Source organism: Thalassophryne amazonica, chromosome 15 (genome assembly GCF_902500255.1).
Source record: "Thalassophryne amazonica chromosome 15, fThaAma1.1, whole genome shotgun sequence".
In the NCBI taxonomy this organism is placed as follows: Eukaryota; Metazoa; Chordata; class Actinopteri; order Batrachoidiformes; family Batrachoididae; genus Thalassophryne; species Thalassophryne amazonica.
Genome location: NC_047117.1, coordinates 13,149,689 through 13,167,127, shown reverse-complemented (window position 1 = coordinate 13,167,127; position 17,439 = coordinate 13,149,689). Strand labels below are relative to the sequence as shown.

The 17,439-nt window shown below is 40.9% G+C and overlaps 1 protein-coding gene across 1 annotated transcript in view; it reads right to left on the bottom strand.

Annotated features, from left to right (window-relative positions):
• Positions 1 to 6,874: 6,874 nt before the first annotated feature.
• Positions 6,875 to 17,439, bottom strand: part of LOC117526206 (noelin-2-like) — a 101,683-nt gene continuing 91,118 nt past the window's right edge. The window contains 3 exon segments of the mRNA XM_034188254.1: positions 6,875 to 7,662; positions 8,608 to 8,781; positions 8,878 to 9,054. Coding sequence (XP_034044145.1) covers positions 7,342 to 7,662; positions 8,608 to 8,781; positions 8,878 to 9,054 — 672 coding nt within the window. The 3' untranslated portion in view covers positions 6,875 to 7,341.

Below are 17,439 nucleotides of genomic sequence, written 5' to 3'. Positions count from 1 at the left end.
GTTTTAGATCTTTGAGTTCATCTCATACAAAATGGGAGCAAAACCAAAAGTGTTGCGTTTATATTTTTGTTGAGTGTATGTATGATAATTACAGTACTTCAGAAGCTCAAAATGTAATTGACCGTCCCATAGCATGGCGGGTAATTCTGAGCACTTACGCAAGCAGCTAGCCTGGCGTTTACACAGGAGACGCGCCGACCTGATTTCAGCTCTGTGTACTGGTTTGTTTTTTAACTGCTGAAAATGTTAATGATTTACGCCACCTACGTGTGCCGCCCTCAGGCGCAACCTTTGCAGTAACGTTCCTGCGCCCGCATTGGAAAAAGTGCAGCGATGACATGAAACGCCAGATGAGCCAGGTGACGGAAAGTGACGAACACAAGCAGGCAGCGGGCGTGACAGCCCTGCTGGTAGCGCGGCTTGATTCTAATTGGCTGGCCTCCCCTCCCCCCAGTGTGCGCTGACTTCTATTTATAGAACAGTGGAGGAGTTGGGGTGGGACGTCCACATCATCCCTGGTTTTCCTTACTCATCCACCTTTTCTCCCACATGCTGCTGGTGGAGCATCTCCCACCTCCCTCACCGCCTCCCACCCGGCCACACCGAGGCCGACCCCGACCCCGATGTCATTCCTTAAACAAAATCCAACCACGCGTCTGCCTGTAATCAACTCTTTTTCCCAACACGGGCGATGCCCTCTTCTTTTTCCACCTTCCACACTTTGCTTTTCCTCCTTTCTTTCCTCCCTCCATCCCAGTTGGTCTCTTTAACAGCAGTAAATTATTAATCAGGCTGATATCCATCCAGGAGACAGAGGCAGAGTATAGATGCACAGACAGCCATGAATAAATAAAAAGCAGAATATGATCTATCCGCCGCCAACTCCAAGTGACATTTTGTCCGAGGCCCAGTGTGGGATTCCAATTGGCCCTCGGGAAGAGCACACTTGCACGTCCGCGGTGCGGAAAATCAGAGCCAATTACGGTGATAGATGGAGAGAAGGGAACCTTGCAGCAGAAACTGTGCCAAGCAGTCTCAGGCCACGCCAAGGCTGCGGAGAAGCGGCCAAACGGAAAAATGAGGGACAGGCAGGAAGGAAGAGAAGACGGAGAGAAACCGAGCAACGGGTCCGAGGGATTCAATACGGCCGTCCCCGAAAGAGACGTTCATGTTGGAAATCAGAGTGAGAATGTGTGCCAGCTGCTTATATAACATGTCTGCAAGGATAACATCCCTCGCTGCAACACTCCGTGCAGGCGTGTGACATATTGTGTGTTGCACACGCAAACAGAGCGCTTTCTGCTACAGGTCGGTGTTGTTTGGCTTTTTCCATCAGTGGATAACAGGGAGGTACACATAAATCTAATGTACACCCGAGGTGGAGGTAACAGCGCTGGGTAGGCGTTCACATCTTTTGCAGTAACCCAGATTCCCCAAAAGAGTCTCCTTTTGGGGAATCTGGAACTTTAGGAGTGCATCTCACTGCTAAAGTGAGTGAGATGCAATTCGACAAGAAGCTGCGTCTTTGTTTTTCTCATTCATGACTTCATAAATCAGCGCAAGATGTGAACACAAGCTGTGTTGCTGTGATGCTTTTTAAAGCTACAGCGTGTCGTGAGGATGCAGATTGCATTATGTAGTCTATCACAGTTGTGTTCCAGTGGTGGGCAAAGTTCCGCTAATTGCTAATTAGCGAAGCTAACTTTTTGTTAGCGGGTTAGCTTTTCAGCTAATTTTGAAAACCATCAGTGGCTCAAATGGCTTCTGCTAAATTTAGTTTTGCTAACTTTCAGCCCGCTAACATTTTTTTGCTGGCATAGTGAGCAAAGAATGGTCAGAAACATTTGTAAACCCTAAAATCTGACATGTTAGTTCCTGTCTGTTACGTATTTTGCAACACTCAGACGGCTGTGAGCTCAGTCCTCCGCCAGCAGAAGGGAGCAGGCCGGCTGCTAGCTGCTGTTGCCCCAAAAAAGTGTCATTTACTTTCCAGATGCGAGGACACAGACAGTGGGCAGGAGACATGAAGCACAAAGCACTTTTCACTCATGGTTTCACTTATAACCAAACTAATTTCAGACAGTTTATCAACATTAATGGTAACTGTCATTTTTACAAAGTGAAAATATTACACATAACTTTTAAAGTAATGTGCTAATTCTGAAGGTTTGAGCATTAACAGACACATGCACCAAAAGGCATTATGGGAAAATGAGTCTCTTTCAACCCCCCCCCGTCAAAATGCATGGAACACTGCCATCTACTGGATGGGAGTGTGAATAGTGACAAATGTTAGTCGCCATTCATTGTGAATTACACTTCACAAACAGAATTTTCAGTTTTGCAAATGCCTTTTTTAACAAATGAAAAAATGGCATATTTGTCAAAACCAACATACACATTACAATAACTTGTGTGTTGGATTTTACAAATAAATAAACCAACCAACCAGTGAAGGAGACTCATTTTTCCCTCCAGTGTGTCCTGGGTCTTCCCTGTTATCTCTTCCCAATTGGACGTACCTGGAAGACCTCCCTCGGGGAGACGACCAGGGAGCATCCACAAGTTCTTTTCATAATGAAACTACATTATTGTAATCAGCTGGTCTCCTGATATTTAACTAAAATTGGAATTGATTGAATCAGGTTTACCTGCAGCTTCTCATGTTAAGCACCTTCAAATAAATCAAGGATCCTGCATAGCAACCACTCAGGCACCAAAAGTAACCATCTATCTACTGCAGCAAGGTGAAATATGGGCATCCCCTTGGCTTACTCCAGCCTCTGTAGTCCTCAACACTGAGGCACCTACGTGCTGGATCATATCCAGAGAAACACACCGCTGGTGCTTCCTCACAATGTGAGTGATGGCCTCCATCTGTAAGCCCGTGTTCATTTGACATGAAGTCATTCCAGCAAAGATCCTCCAAAGAGACCAGGTCTAGTCATCCCCTCTGGTCAGTCACTGGTAATGCACAAGTCTCTCAACCATACAGTAAGACAAGAAGCACCTGTTTTCCAGTGTAAAGGTATTAGCACCACCAAGCATCTCAGCCATGTGACCTCATAAGCTCATGATGAGTAAAGAAGAGACATTTTTGCGCAATTGTAACGTGTACAAGCAGAGCATATGTGCATCTCGATGCCTCTTAAGTAAGGCATGTCTGAATATTATGTCAAATAAATAGGAGAAAAAGTCTGCACTCGAATTTAGGATTTTGCGAGAATATGGTGCAACTGTTGCCCTACGATCGCAGTGCACCCACAGTGCACCTGACAGTAGGAAAGCTGGAAACGTGAATGACATCTGTTGACTGGAAGCCAAGAATAATACTTACGCTGTGGTTGCTCTGTTCGCTATTGACATAATATCACCGCATGCTCTGGTTAGAGATGCCGACCTTGACAATTCTGCACTGAGGCCCAGTGACGGCTCGTTACGCCACTGGCACTGCGGTTTGCGCTGCGTGCTACTTTGCACTGGGTGTTCAGATAAGACCTAATGGATTTTAGTGATAATCCGTATGGGGATCAAGAAGTTAATATTCATTAACTTTAAAGGAGCCGTATTGTGAAACTATTTTTTTAAAATCTACATTTAACATATGTTGGGGTTTAATTTTTCTTTTAGTCATGTGCACATTGGTGAAAGTTTTAATTTCCATCGCAGTGTCCACGTGCTGATGAAACACCTGTGTTAAGACGAGGTAGGTGAAAAGAAGTGAAAGAGATGAAGTGTTTTCTGATTTTCTCTGCGCTGACCTGAACTTCAGGCTTAGAGACATCATCGCAGTCTCTATGGCAACAGGATGGCCACTTGTGGTCTTTCCACAATTAAACCCACAACTCGCCGTTCTCTTTATTATTCTGTGTACTGTTGCATCGATTCACCCCTTCATCATCCACGTTGCTGCACATCTGCTGGCTGTCAAACCTGCTTCTTTTTCTCCGTCCATAAATCACGTGCTGTTTACGACACAGTGATTTATGTACGTATCTGTGCCCTCATGAATATGTCTTTATAGTAAAGTATATACGTTTTGCACAGCTGAGAATCTGATCAGTTGATGCCAACACTCGTCTGGGGCCGGACTGTCTATTTTCAGCCGTTTAACAGCCGCTAAATAAATATTAAAGAGCTGAATAAAACTTTGCATCTGTGTTTGCTCCTCTCACCTCATTGATTTAGAACCAAAGAAAAGTGTGGGTTTTAAATGATAGCTCACAAATAACACTATAAAGTATTTTAAGCCTAAAATCTGATCTCCAGCCTCAGTGACTCCTGAGCTGAGTTTGTTGTTTGAACCTGTTAGCATGGTAGAACTTAGGATTCTGACAAAGTACTCTGTTCGACCTTATAGAACATGATATCTTGCAAATAATTTGATGCACAATTTAAGATCATACAACCAGTGGATCCTGTGAAAACATCCAAGAAGCATGCATGGATGGCTTTTAAGTTAGGTGACTACATGGGTATCGCAATACCGCTTTGTGTTTTTGGAGATTTCTGTTTTCTGTTTGTCCCATTTGGAGTTGATGAAACCTGTGCAAGGTGTAAGCAGCTCTTACACCCTCTGTGGATCTGTGCCTGTTTTCTGCCTCTGTAAGTACAGTAGTGTTCAGAATAATAGTAGTGCTATGTGACTAAAAAGATTAATCCAGGTTTTGAGTATATTTCTTATTGTTACATGGGAAACAAGGCACCAGTAGATTCAGTAGATTCTCACAAATCCAACAACACCAAGCATTCATGATATGCACACTCTTAAGGCTATGAAATTGGGCTATTAGTAAAAAAAGTAGAAAAGGGGGTGTTCACAATAATAATAGCATCTGCTGTTGACGCTAGAAATTCAAAACTATTATGTTCAAACTGCTTTTTTAGCAATCCTGTGAATCACTAAACTAGTATTTAGTTGTATAACCACAGTTTTTCATGATTTCTTCACATCTGCAAGGCATTAATTTTGTTGGTTTGGAACCAAGATTTTGCTTGTTTACTAGTGTGCTTGGGGTCATTGTCTTGTTGAAACACCCATTTCAAGGGCATGTCCTCTTCAGCATAAGGCAACATGACCTCTTCAAGTATTCTGACATATCCAAACTGATCCATGATACCTGGTATGCGATATATAGGCCCAACACCATAGTAGGAGAAACATGCCCATATCATGATGCTTGCACCACCATGCTTCTCTGTCTTCACTGTGAACTGTGGCTTGAATTCAGAGTTTGGGGGTCATCTCACAAACTGTCTGCGGCCCTTGGACCCAAAAAGAACAATTTTACTCTCATCAGTCCACAAAATATTCCTCCATTTCTCTTTAGGCCGGTTGATGTGTTCTTTGGCAAATTGTAACCTCTTCTGCACGTCTTTTATTTAATAGAGAGACTTTGCGGGTGATTCTTGCAAATAAATTAGCTTCACACAGGCGTCTTCTAACTGTCACAGCACTTACAGGTAACTCCAGACTGTCTTTGATCATCCTGGAGCTGATCAATGGGTGAGCCTTTGCCATTCTGGTTATTCTTTTATCCATTTTGATGGTTGTTTTTCGTTTTCTTCCACGTCTCTTGTTTTTTTTTTTTTTTTTGGTCCATTTTAAAGAATTGGAGATCATTGTAGATGAACAGCCTATAATTTTTTGCACCTGTGTATAAGTTTTCCCCTCTCCAATCAACTTTTTAATCAAACTACACTGTTCTTCTGAACAATGTCTTGAACGTCCCATTTTCCTCAGGCTTTCAAAGAGAAAAGCATGTTCAACAGGTGCTGGCTTCATCCTTAAATAGGGGACACCTGATTCACACCTGTTTGTTCCACAAAATTGACAAACTCACTGACTGAATGCCACACTACTATTATTGTGAACACCCCCTTTTCTACTTTTTTTTTTTACTTTACTAATAGCCCAATTTCATAGCCTTAAGAGTGTGCATATCATGAATGCTTGGTCTTGTTGGATTTGTGAGAATCTACTGAATCTACTGGTACCTTGTTTCCCATGTAACAATAAGAAATATACTCAAAACCTGGATTCATCTTTTTAATCACATAGCGCTACTATTATTCTGAACACTACTGTAAGAGTTAAATAGATGACGGCGAACAAAAACCCATTTATTTTTTGTGTGAATCGCCACATGATTGGACAGGAGGAAGGTAATATCACACACACCATCCATCAAAAACAGACTTGATGTGTATTTGAAATGATGCATGTTTTTACAGCTTTCACCGTGGAGCTCTGAGCCTCTTTCCACTCCATGCATGCTGAACAGAGGGACACTGACGGGCACGGTTTAAAGAGTGCAGAGAAACAGGTAACGTGCTCGCACTTATTTTATGATTTGAGTTTGATTAATCAGATACAGAACAATAACAAAATGCCTGGATTGGTTAGTTCTGCTGAAGGAGGATTGTTTCTGCTGTTATCCACACACGGCTGCATCCCTTCCAGATGTTGCAAATACGGTGAGCTGAGGGTCACAAAAGGTGCAGCGTTAGTCGGGCGTCAAAAAAATTAGTGGTGCTAAAAGAAATTTTTGTTAATGTCATGTTAACTTTGACAGCCCCAGTTTTCTCACATATGCACAAGGTTGTAAACTTTGACCTTTCCGGGATGCTTATCTGAAAAGCAGAAATGCGGCTTAATGTGGCCCTAAGGCGGTTCTGTAGAGAGACGGGGTGCATTCTCACACCCCTGATCTGAACACGCTGCACAACTGACTGTTTGCAAATCAGAATTTCATTGCTGTCTGGATCGAGATGACTCTAATTTTCGACAGGGTCACTTAAAGATGTGAACATGTCAGATGACACCACTTTGCATTTAGGTCCAAAACAGAGTGCGGACACTCAGACTCGTAGCAAAGTTTAACACGAAAGTTTATTTAATGAACAACCATGCTGACTAAACACGTCCACGATCACATCACAAACCCAGAAAAGAGCCAATCACGTCGGCTGCCCTCTTGTTACCACTTGAAGACAACTTGAAGATTGAAGTTACTTAACATTCAGTTCACGAGCAGCGTTTCCAACAATTCGACCTTACTTCCAAATCGCTTGTGGAGACATGAGTGGAATGAAACGCGACAGAATATGTATGAGCTCTGACTTCTCTCCATCAGCGTGTCTCGCCCACGCCACTCTGACTACAGCAGGGACAGTTCATCTTCGCCTGAGACATGATGACCACTCTTGTCATGACCTTTACACTTTAACAATCGTGTACTGTGTCTGGTTATTAGCTCGGTGAGGTCACACTGTCCACTAGGATATCGAACACACAGGACTCGCTCCTCTGTTGATGTGAATGACCGACAACATGCTGATCTAGCCGTCACTCTGGATGACGTGAAACAGCGTGACGTGGTAGAGGACCTGGTGTCCGTTGTTCCAGGTGTACAAAGCCCGCTCTCTGGGGTTGTAGTCCATCATGCTGATGTGGGAGTACTGGTTGTGGAAAGGGATGTCAGTGTACTCGTACGTGGAGGAGTTGGTGTGGTATGCAAAATGGACTTTGGCGCCTGCCAGGTGGGAGTTGGTGACGTAGAGGGTGCCGCAGATCATGAAGGTCTCCCCGGCGCTGCGTTTAGGAAAACCGGTGTCCCAGCTCTGGAGGATGTCAAGCGAGCGAGGGTCCAGGCGACTCACCTGTGGACAGAGCAGGAGAGGATAACAACTCCGGCATGTCATCATCGCTCCGCTCCATTCCGAGTAATGGACTCGGACCCGGAAGGTCCTGCTTTTGTGGAGCTATTTTGAACGGACCAAAACCTCTCAACACTCCACTGTTCAATCTTGTATTAAACTTGCAGACCTCTTTTACTTTTTTCTTCCTTCTGCCTCACTTTGCATGTAACTTTTCCATTTTTCCCTCTTTGACATTACTAGAAATTTCTGCTGTTGGGAGATGGATCACCTGCTGACGTTTGAGATCAGAGTAGATCTCAGCGCGCCGAGGCGCCGTGTAAAAATGCTGATCAGCCACTTCCAGAGGAAATAGAGAAGGAAGCTGATGTGCATGTAGGTTTTCTTTAAAAAAAATGTTAAGCTAGTGCAAATACAAACTTGGGAATTCTGGGAAATGTAATGCATCTCTCTGCTCTCTAGCCTGAGTGGTTACTGAAACACAGTGACGAGTGATGTCATCAGTGTCAAAGGTCAAAACAGGCATTTCCAGTTAATTGTGTTCAAAATTAAAGGAAGAGAAGCTTTTAGATCTCTGAGTAATTAAAGGCAGAAATCTGCTCTCTGGTCTTCACTGTGACCAAGACGCACTGAGGAGCGTTATCACAGGGGTCAAAGGTTAAAACAGGCATTTCCAGTCATTTTTGTGGAAAAAAAGGTTAAATTGGAGAAAAGAGACACTCTGGGTTTCTGATTCATTTAGTTTTTTCTGTCTAGCTTCAGTTGTCAGTGATATCTGAGCACTGGGTGAGCTTTTCTGTCTGGCCGTTACTATGGTAACATTTCAGTTTCTGACAATGTGTTCTGTTGGAGTCTATAGAAACGTATGTCTTGCAAATAATTTGCCACAAAAAGTATCCCTGCAGTGTAGTTTATGTATGTATACGCAGGACAAAAATGAAATAGTACCAGTATATTTCCAGCATTTGGGATGGAGGTGTAGACAGCCCAGAGCCCCGTCTCATCTGCCATGAGGTCAATGTCAGAAGATCCTCCCCAGCTGTAGGGGAAGGTGTTGTTGTAACCGGCTCCGCTTAGGCTGCGCTGCAGCAACACGCTGCGTGAACGGAAATGGTACTGAACCTGGCAACACACAGGACACATGCACAATGTCTCAGCGCCGCCATATGAAAACATTAACATCAACGCCGTCCTATCCCATAGGAGCCTTTGTCTTACCAAGATGTTGCTCTGGTGTTTGTTGTAGTAGAGCGAGCCGTTGTACACCACATGGCCGGTTCCTGCCCACGGGTGAGGTAACAGATGCTGCACAAAGTTCTGCCCTTTTGTGAAGTCGCCCATGGTTCTGTATTCCAGGACACGCCTGCCTTTATAGTAGCCATCCATCGACCACACCTGACAGACGAAGAAAGAGCAAGATGAGGTTTACCGCCACAAGGAAACATCAGTGTTTCAAAAAGGGGGGTGTTGGCACTGGATTTTTATTTTCAGTTATCTGCTAAATACTCATATTCAGTATTTGGTTAATATACAGCAATAGACAGCTAAAATGTTGAATATCTGAGGACTTAAAAGCACATTATTCATCGTTGCATGACATGAGGGTGTGAACTGTGGCCTCCCGTAAACATGGACAGATTAATGTTGATGATGACGTCTGTGGATAAGTTTTTTTGTCAAGCTGTGATTTTTAACTCAGAGACAAACAACACCAACAGGTAAGATAAAAAAAAACTTCATTTACTTTGTGTACTGTCAACAAGTCTGCTTCACATAATGCAGATCTTGTTTTTGTTCATTTAAAAAATTAAAATGCAGAATCTAAACGGGAAGAGGTACTGCACTATACGAATACAGACTAATAGGCTAAGGAACAGCTTTTTCCCCCAGAAATGTAGCTTCCATCACCCCACCCCATCCCTCTCCTACAAACACATACATTCAGTAACGGATATCAACATGTGCAATAAATAATACAGTCTGTTTACATATCTAAAGCTATCGTACCTCACTGAGTATTAAGAACCTTAGCACCACTGATAGAAACTGAAATATGTTGCAGGCATCCATTTCAAAATGGGCAAATATTTGCACAAAAACAAAAAAGCCTATCAGTTTGAACATTAAATATCTTGTCTTTGTGGTGTATTCAATTGAATATAGGTTGAAGAGGATTTGAAAATCATTGTATTCTGTTTTTATTTACGTTTCACACAACATCCCAACTTCATTGGAATTGGGGTTGTATTTTTTTTTGCAAATTTGTTTTAACAAAGTGCTGCAATTTGCAGGATATTTGATGTTATTCACCTACAATTTTCATTTCTTACAACCAAGTGTAGCTCAGAGAGCCACAGCCACTTTAACAAAGAAATATCTACAAAAAAGCTACTTATTACTGAAATGAATTTCTACAGAGATGAAAGTTTGCTTGAATGAACGGTTTCTGGGTGCTGTTAATAGCCGACATTATTATGTTGGCGTGGTGGGTCTGACTGCTGAGACGCTGTTAGTGCGGGAGATAAGTGCAAGAATCATTCAACTAATGATACACTGCTCACTACTCATGAAAGGAGCAGGCATGTATTTGCACTACTGACAGGATTATCAGGAGTGTGCCAAATTGATGCCTGCAGTACACAAATGCACATATCTTATTGATTAATGCTTAAATTTTTTTAATAAGTGTTTTGTTGGCATACTGAGCTGTTTTGTTATCAGGTAATTTTCAGACTTGAGGGATATGATCTGGATTTGTGTTATTTTGTAGATTTTAATCATGAGAAAAACTTCCAAACTACTCAAGAATACTCATAAATGTCAAAACAAACAAATTTATACACAATCATGTTAATTCCCTTGCAATTATATAACATAACCTAAAATGTGTACCTGCTCCTGTAATAAGCTATTAGTAAAACCCTTCGGCTGCTCCCTTATTTTCACCTGGGGTCACCACAAAAGATCCAAGGTGGATTTGCATGTTGATTTTGCCCGCCTCTTTTTGCTTGTTTGTTTTCTAGGTGTTTTGTCTGTGGCTGTGGTCCTTTCACTTTGTCTTGTCCACCCTATACAGGTCCCGACATCCATTGGTGCCCGTGCTTGTCCCTGGATATGGGGATGTGAAGCAGATGAGAGTCGGGATGCCAGCCCATCACAGGAATGATCCCCAGCCAAGCCCATTACCCCTTTACAGCTGGGTGGCCTGAGACAATATAGATAAAGTGTCGTGTCCAAGGACACAGACAGGTATTGTGACCGAGAATCAAATCCAGGTCTGACATATTGGTAGCACAACACCTGGATTGCCTATAACCTCCACTGCTGAGGAAAACAATGTTACCATTGACCACATGGTGATGGGTAAATGGCAACTGGCAGTCAATCAGATGCCGTGAGAGAGCTGTGAACATTCAGACGGACAGACAAACTGACAACAGACAGAACTTGGAATGCCCAGCGTTTCTGCTTGGTGTTTTGGGGCATCTTGACCTTGATGATTGTTGTGAGCCTAAAATCGATACAGTTCTTGGAATTGAGTGATGGAAAATACAGCACATACTCATTGGGGGACGCGGACCACTCGTGACGACCAAATCAAACCAAGTGTATCAAACCTGTTTGATCATCTCGCAGTATTTAAGTTTCTCATCTTCATCCACATGTTGCCAGTTCGCAATGTCCTGCTCTGTTTCTCCAGCGTGCTCTCTGCTGTGTTTTCCCTCTTCCTTCCCGTTTTGTATCCCAGTGTTCCTGCTGTGTAACCTCCTCGTCTGCATTCTGATCATTGCTTCCCTTCTCAGATTTGGCTGTCACCTGATCTGGACTTGCAATGAAAGCATTTATCTTCATGTTTATCCTCGCTATGCTTTTGTCCTGCATTTTGAATCAGTGTTGCTTGCAAATTGCAGTGTTGTTTTGAGTTGGTTACAAACCGAGTCTGGCGGTCTCCAAATCTGTTTTGTGTTATCATTTTGTTGAAAACTGATTCATGTACATTTATAATCAAGCCAACGAATTGGGGGGTTCAGCACAAACAAGGATTTTTTTATTTTATTTTGCATGATGAGGATGAAGTGCCCTTGTAAAGTGGACAAACCAGCTTCCCTGACCTCAGACTGGATTAATTTGAAAGATGTAGATAACTATAACCAGCTGAGAGCACTGAGAAGAGACCTAAATATAGCACGGCAGAAAAGGAAACCACCAGAGATGACCGAAGACACAAAGAGAGGATGAGATGATGTGAGGAAGGGAACACGGAGAGAGGGGAAGGAAAGTGGGAGCAGACTGAACACAGAACTAATTATGTGGAGGGGGAAAAGAGGTGAAACAGATGAAAGAGCAGAAAAGAGAGAGAGCACTGTTGGAGTGAGTGATGCTCGTAACCCCCCCCCCCCGCAAATGAATAAAAGAGGCCAGAAAAGAGGAGAAGGATTTTTTTTTTTCCCCTCCACTGCAGTGGAAGCACCTGCTTTAAAACTATTTGTAGTCACATCATTTAAGACTTTAGCCTGAATGTGCAACGTGCACACAAAGGTAACTGATTGCGGTGGTTTTAAGAGCGCTCAGTAACACTGACACACAGCTCCTGCTTCACAAAGACAATGACAGACTGATGGCTCACTCGCTCTCTCCTCCTCGAAATCCTACATCCTTGTTTCCTCCTGCATCACCAGCTCAGATTTGATGAAGTCTCTCTTCTAATTCGCCATAAAATAACGTTTAAAGCAACATGAGCCTCATTGTTGTCTGACAGCTGAGATCTTCTTGCATTTGAATGCATCATTGGCTTCTTACAAACAAGCTGCAGACGGTGATTACACGGCAATGCGTGCATGACCGTGAGTGTGGACTTTTGCCATTGTAGTCGGGGTGTTCTAGATATGCTTTATCGAGGAATAATTTGAGCGATACAATGCAATACAATATTCATTTTCCATGAAAAATTGCAATGATCCAAAAGTGGCATCTCTTACCATCAAATACAAACTTAATGAAAAATGAAATTCATAAGATGGCTGATGCAAACTCTGCAAACAAACAATAAACATGACTTCCTTTCATGAGTTCCTTGTGACATCATCGTGCCACCACATATATGGTCTTTCAGGGTCCCATCATCCCCTGCGCACTCACAGCGGTTCCGGTTCAACTCATGGCTCACCACGCACTATGAAAAGAAACACGAACCAGCATGAAATGTGGCCACCAAATGCATTCAAATGTAAGTTAATGAATTACGACAGTGTTTTAGAGCCACGTTGAGGTTTTTTTTTTTTTTCGATTTTAAGAATGAAGTTGTGATATTGCAAGAATAAAGTTGTAATTTTATGAGGAAAAAAAAACAGAATTTTATGAGGGAAAAAACGTAATATTACATGAATAAAGTCATAATATTATGAGAATAAAATCATAATATTACAAAAATAAAGTAATAATGTTGAGAGAAAAAACTCAATATTATGAGAATAAAGTAATTTTATGAGAAAGAAATTCAGAATTTTATGAGGAAAAAACATATTACATGAATAAAGTCATAATATTCCGAGAATAAAATCATAATATTACAAAAATAAAGTAATAATTTTATGAGAAAAAACTCGTAATATTATGAGAATAAAGTCGTAATTTTATGAGAAAAAAACAGAATTTTGAGGAAAAACATAATATTACATGAATAAAGTCATAATATTACAAGAATAAAAATCATAATATTACAAAAATAAAGTAATAATTTTATGAGAAAAAACTCATAATATTATGAGAATAAAGTCATAATTTTATGAGAAAGAAATTCAGAATTTTATGAGGAAACAAACAATATTACATGAATAAAATCATAATATTACGAGAATAAAATCATAATATTACAAAAATAAAGTAATAAGTTTATGAGAAAAAACTCTGCCTCTCAGTGAGATCTGTGGAGCACTTTGTTAAGTTCAGTGTAGGTTTTACAAATAAAGAAATACTTCATCTTTTGGCCCATCTGCACCACATTATCATTAGTATCAGAAATTTGAAAAGAATATGCAAGAAAATGTGTCTATTCCAGAGGAGGAACCACACTTTGCCCGTAGTTCCGACAATTAGCATCTCCCGAAATCACCTCTTTTGTGGAGGAGGAGATGCAGTGGAACTGGCAGTGTGCAGGGTTATCACTTCTCGTATAAATACAACTTTATCTTCGTTATATTATGACTTTATTCTCATAATATTACGAGTTTTTTTCTCATAAAGTTACGACTTTATTCTCGCAATTTTACGACTTTATTTTTGTAATATTTTTACTTTATTCTTGTAATTATTACGACTTTATTCTCATAACAACAACTTTGTTCTTCTAATATTATGACTTTAATTCTTAAAGTCTAAAAAACCCACCAAAAACCTCAATGTGCCCCTAAAACACTGTGGTATATACATACTTAAAAAAAAAATATTTTTTTCAAATCCCAGGATGAGTCACATCCAAGTTACATACCATTGATATTCCCGTTCCAGAAGATCCTTAATTTTCCAATGGGTTGCCACAGAACCACATCACTTCTGGCGAAGTGGTGAACCCGAAGGCGAGAATTCGTACTTCCGCGACTGGCCGCCTGATGAAAACTCACTCGGGCTGCATTGAATGTCTATTGAAATCAGCTTGTTTTGTTTTGCCTCTAATTTGCTTCTAACAGCCAGCTAACAGCTCTCACTTCCTGGAACATGAGATTTATACAACAAGCTGACCTGAAATGAACCATTGCACATTAAATTGACTTTATTGATGAGTTTGACTCCTTTGAAAATGACCAAATTACATGTATTGAGCTCGGCGATGTTTTCATCGGACAAAACAGCCACCAGAGGGCGCTCGGGGTAAAGTCCGCAACAATATATGGAAATAATGAATCTGTGTGTGACACCATGTTAGCGTGTGACTGGAACCACCCCAAGCATGCAAAGGACCATGGGAACCTGAAGTCAACGATAGCAATCAGTCACAAATGTTTCGCTGATCAATATATTAATTTCAGATCACCTCTCTAGCCCTAATGCTAATGGAGGTGTAGAAATACCAGAAAATATGTCTTTCGCACCATGTTTTTCATGAATCTTTGTCTAATTCTCTCCTAAACATAATCATTTCTGCTCAAGTAATATTATATTCTCACCATGTTTGATTAAAATCCATTCAGCCATTTTTTTTAATTTTTTTTATTTTAGTTATCTTATTGTTAACCAGGGAGCTTCTTCAGGTTTTTGCTTCTATGCTGCAGGACATTAACACTGCCTCCAGTGTTTGTGCGCCCCCCAGTGGTGAGCACAAACATACAGTAGCAGAAAGCACAGCACAGAACAAACCAGCTGTTGTTAGCATAGCATAACTTCGCGCTCTGAACCAGTACGACACTATCAACAGATTGTGAACCAAACATGAAGTTCAAATGGGTACATTTATCTATTTATGTACTACTGGACATGATGATTTTGATTTTATCTTGTAAAGTTAAATGTTGCCTTGAACAGTCTCGCGAGAGCGTCGCACTGCCCTTTGAACTTTTACTTGAGTTTGAAGGTGTTAAATCAGTCACAAAACAAGATTAAGTCAACAGATTTAGAATGATAAAATTGATCCATTGACCAGTTTGATTACTTTAAATTGATTTATTTAAATTTACTTTAAAACTGATTAATAAAATTGATTAAAATGATTTCTTAATTGTCACACCCCTCTGTTGTAGAGTCACACAGTCTCCGTCTCCTCCATCCCAGTCATTCTGCTCCAGGATCCACATTCTTAAATGTGAAAATTTGATCTTTTTTCTGATTTATAAATTAAATATATTTGGGTTTTGAACTCTTTCTTGAGTTTTCTTATGCGGGTTCACCACACACGTGCACTCTTTTGTGATGAAATACCTGAATTTAAAAAATGGTTCACCCCCGTTAAACTCATTTATCTCGTTAAATTTGAATTTGGAGGTGTGACTTTTGCCTGTTAGGGAATGCCACCCTTGCACCTGTTGTAGTACCATATTAATATTAGATTATGACTTGTTTGTTTTGTTTTTGATCTGCTAACTTTTATCTCTTGTGCTGCAGAACCAGGTTGCAGCTTGTTGTTGTACTCCTGTACTAAAAAAGAAAGAAAACCTCTCTATTGAAGTGCTTAACAAATATGTACACGTAATTGTAGATGATTATAAAAATACAAAAAGGTACAAAAGGTCTATGGTGTCCTGTGCACCAACAGCTTTTCCTGTATATTTGTTTTGTGAATTGTTCTGTAATTTATGTCCGTAGCATGGCCCAAGCAGAGGGTCACCCCTTTGAGTCTGGTCTGCTTGAGGTTTCTTCCTCAGAGGGAGTTTTTCTTTACCACTGTTGCTCTGGGGTAAATAAGGTTAGACCTTACTTGTGTGAAGCGCCTTGAGGCAACTCTGTTGTGATTTGGCGATATATAAATGAAAATAAATTGAAAAAATTGAAATTGAAAAGTTCTATCCTAAGTGGTAGTGAGTAAAGGTGCGAGAGGTTTGTGTGCGTGCTGGAGTACAGAGCGGCGTCCTCACACTCAAAACCCAGCAGTATTCTTTTTAAGCTATTTATTTTTTCACCACCTCGAGTGTGAAAGACGTCAAAGATTAGCGAAAAGCAAGGACCGTGTCAAAATTCACACCACTGAGCATGATGTGCTTGCTAAGTCTGACAATGGGGAAAAAAATGTTTAAGGAAGAAAAAAATAATCATTTTTTTCAAAGAAGACAGGCTTATTTGTGAACAAAATTTGTTGCCTGAGATGAAACGTGTGCAGCCTACGTAGTGGAAATGCAAATGTAACCACAAAAATTGATTCCTACCCTCGTTTACAGTTACTTTGCTTCTGTGGTAATTAAGCGAGTACTGCAATACTTCATTAATACGAGGTTTGAGTCATTCTGCAGAGATCTTTAACCCCCTCATGTGCAAAGAGTTGATCCTACAAACATCGTGCTGAACAGATAAAGAGGAGGCACTGCTGAAAACACGTTTTGGCACCGATGGATCACCACGATCGGACGTTAAGTGTCAGCTGACCTCGCAGTCATGAATATGAATGAAGCTGATGATTTATGATACGAGTGAGCGGCTGAATGAAGCAGTTAATTCAGCTGATACTTTAAATCAGAAATGAAGCAGTTGGTGTTGATTGGCCAAAAATCAGCGACTTCAGCGTTCTGCCTGCACTGACACAACACGTAATAAACTTCATTTACAATGTTATACCCAAGCGGCAACACTCGAGCTCGCATTATTACCCCAACCAGGAAGTGCAGTTCCACTTGAGGTTGGCTCCAAAACAGAACACATTCACATAGGAGGCCATTTTAAAATGGGCTTTAGAGCAGAAATTAACATGTTTATAGAATGGTACAAAAACGGTTTTGGTCAGTATAGATAGTTTCCTCCTGCACGACAGCTGTACAGGGGTGAATCTTTTTTCTAACTTCTTATAGTGCAGCAGATAACTGAAACAATCATGCAAATGGTGATAAAAGCATCAAATTTGGCAGAAATACTCCTTAGACACTCCTCTTTTGAAACAAAAAAATGATTGGTCACTTTTCAATCGGTGGTCAGGTTGTGGTCAATTGAAGAATTACACAGAGGTTAAAATTAAAAGATGCTCCAATCATATTGAAAAATATTCCACATTATTTGCCTGATCATAAAGATTCCAAAAAGGTACAGTTTGGACTATCTGTGACTGAATTCTATGGAGTTACGGGATAAAAACAGTAAGAATAG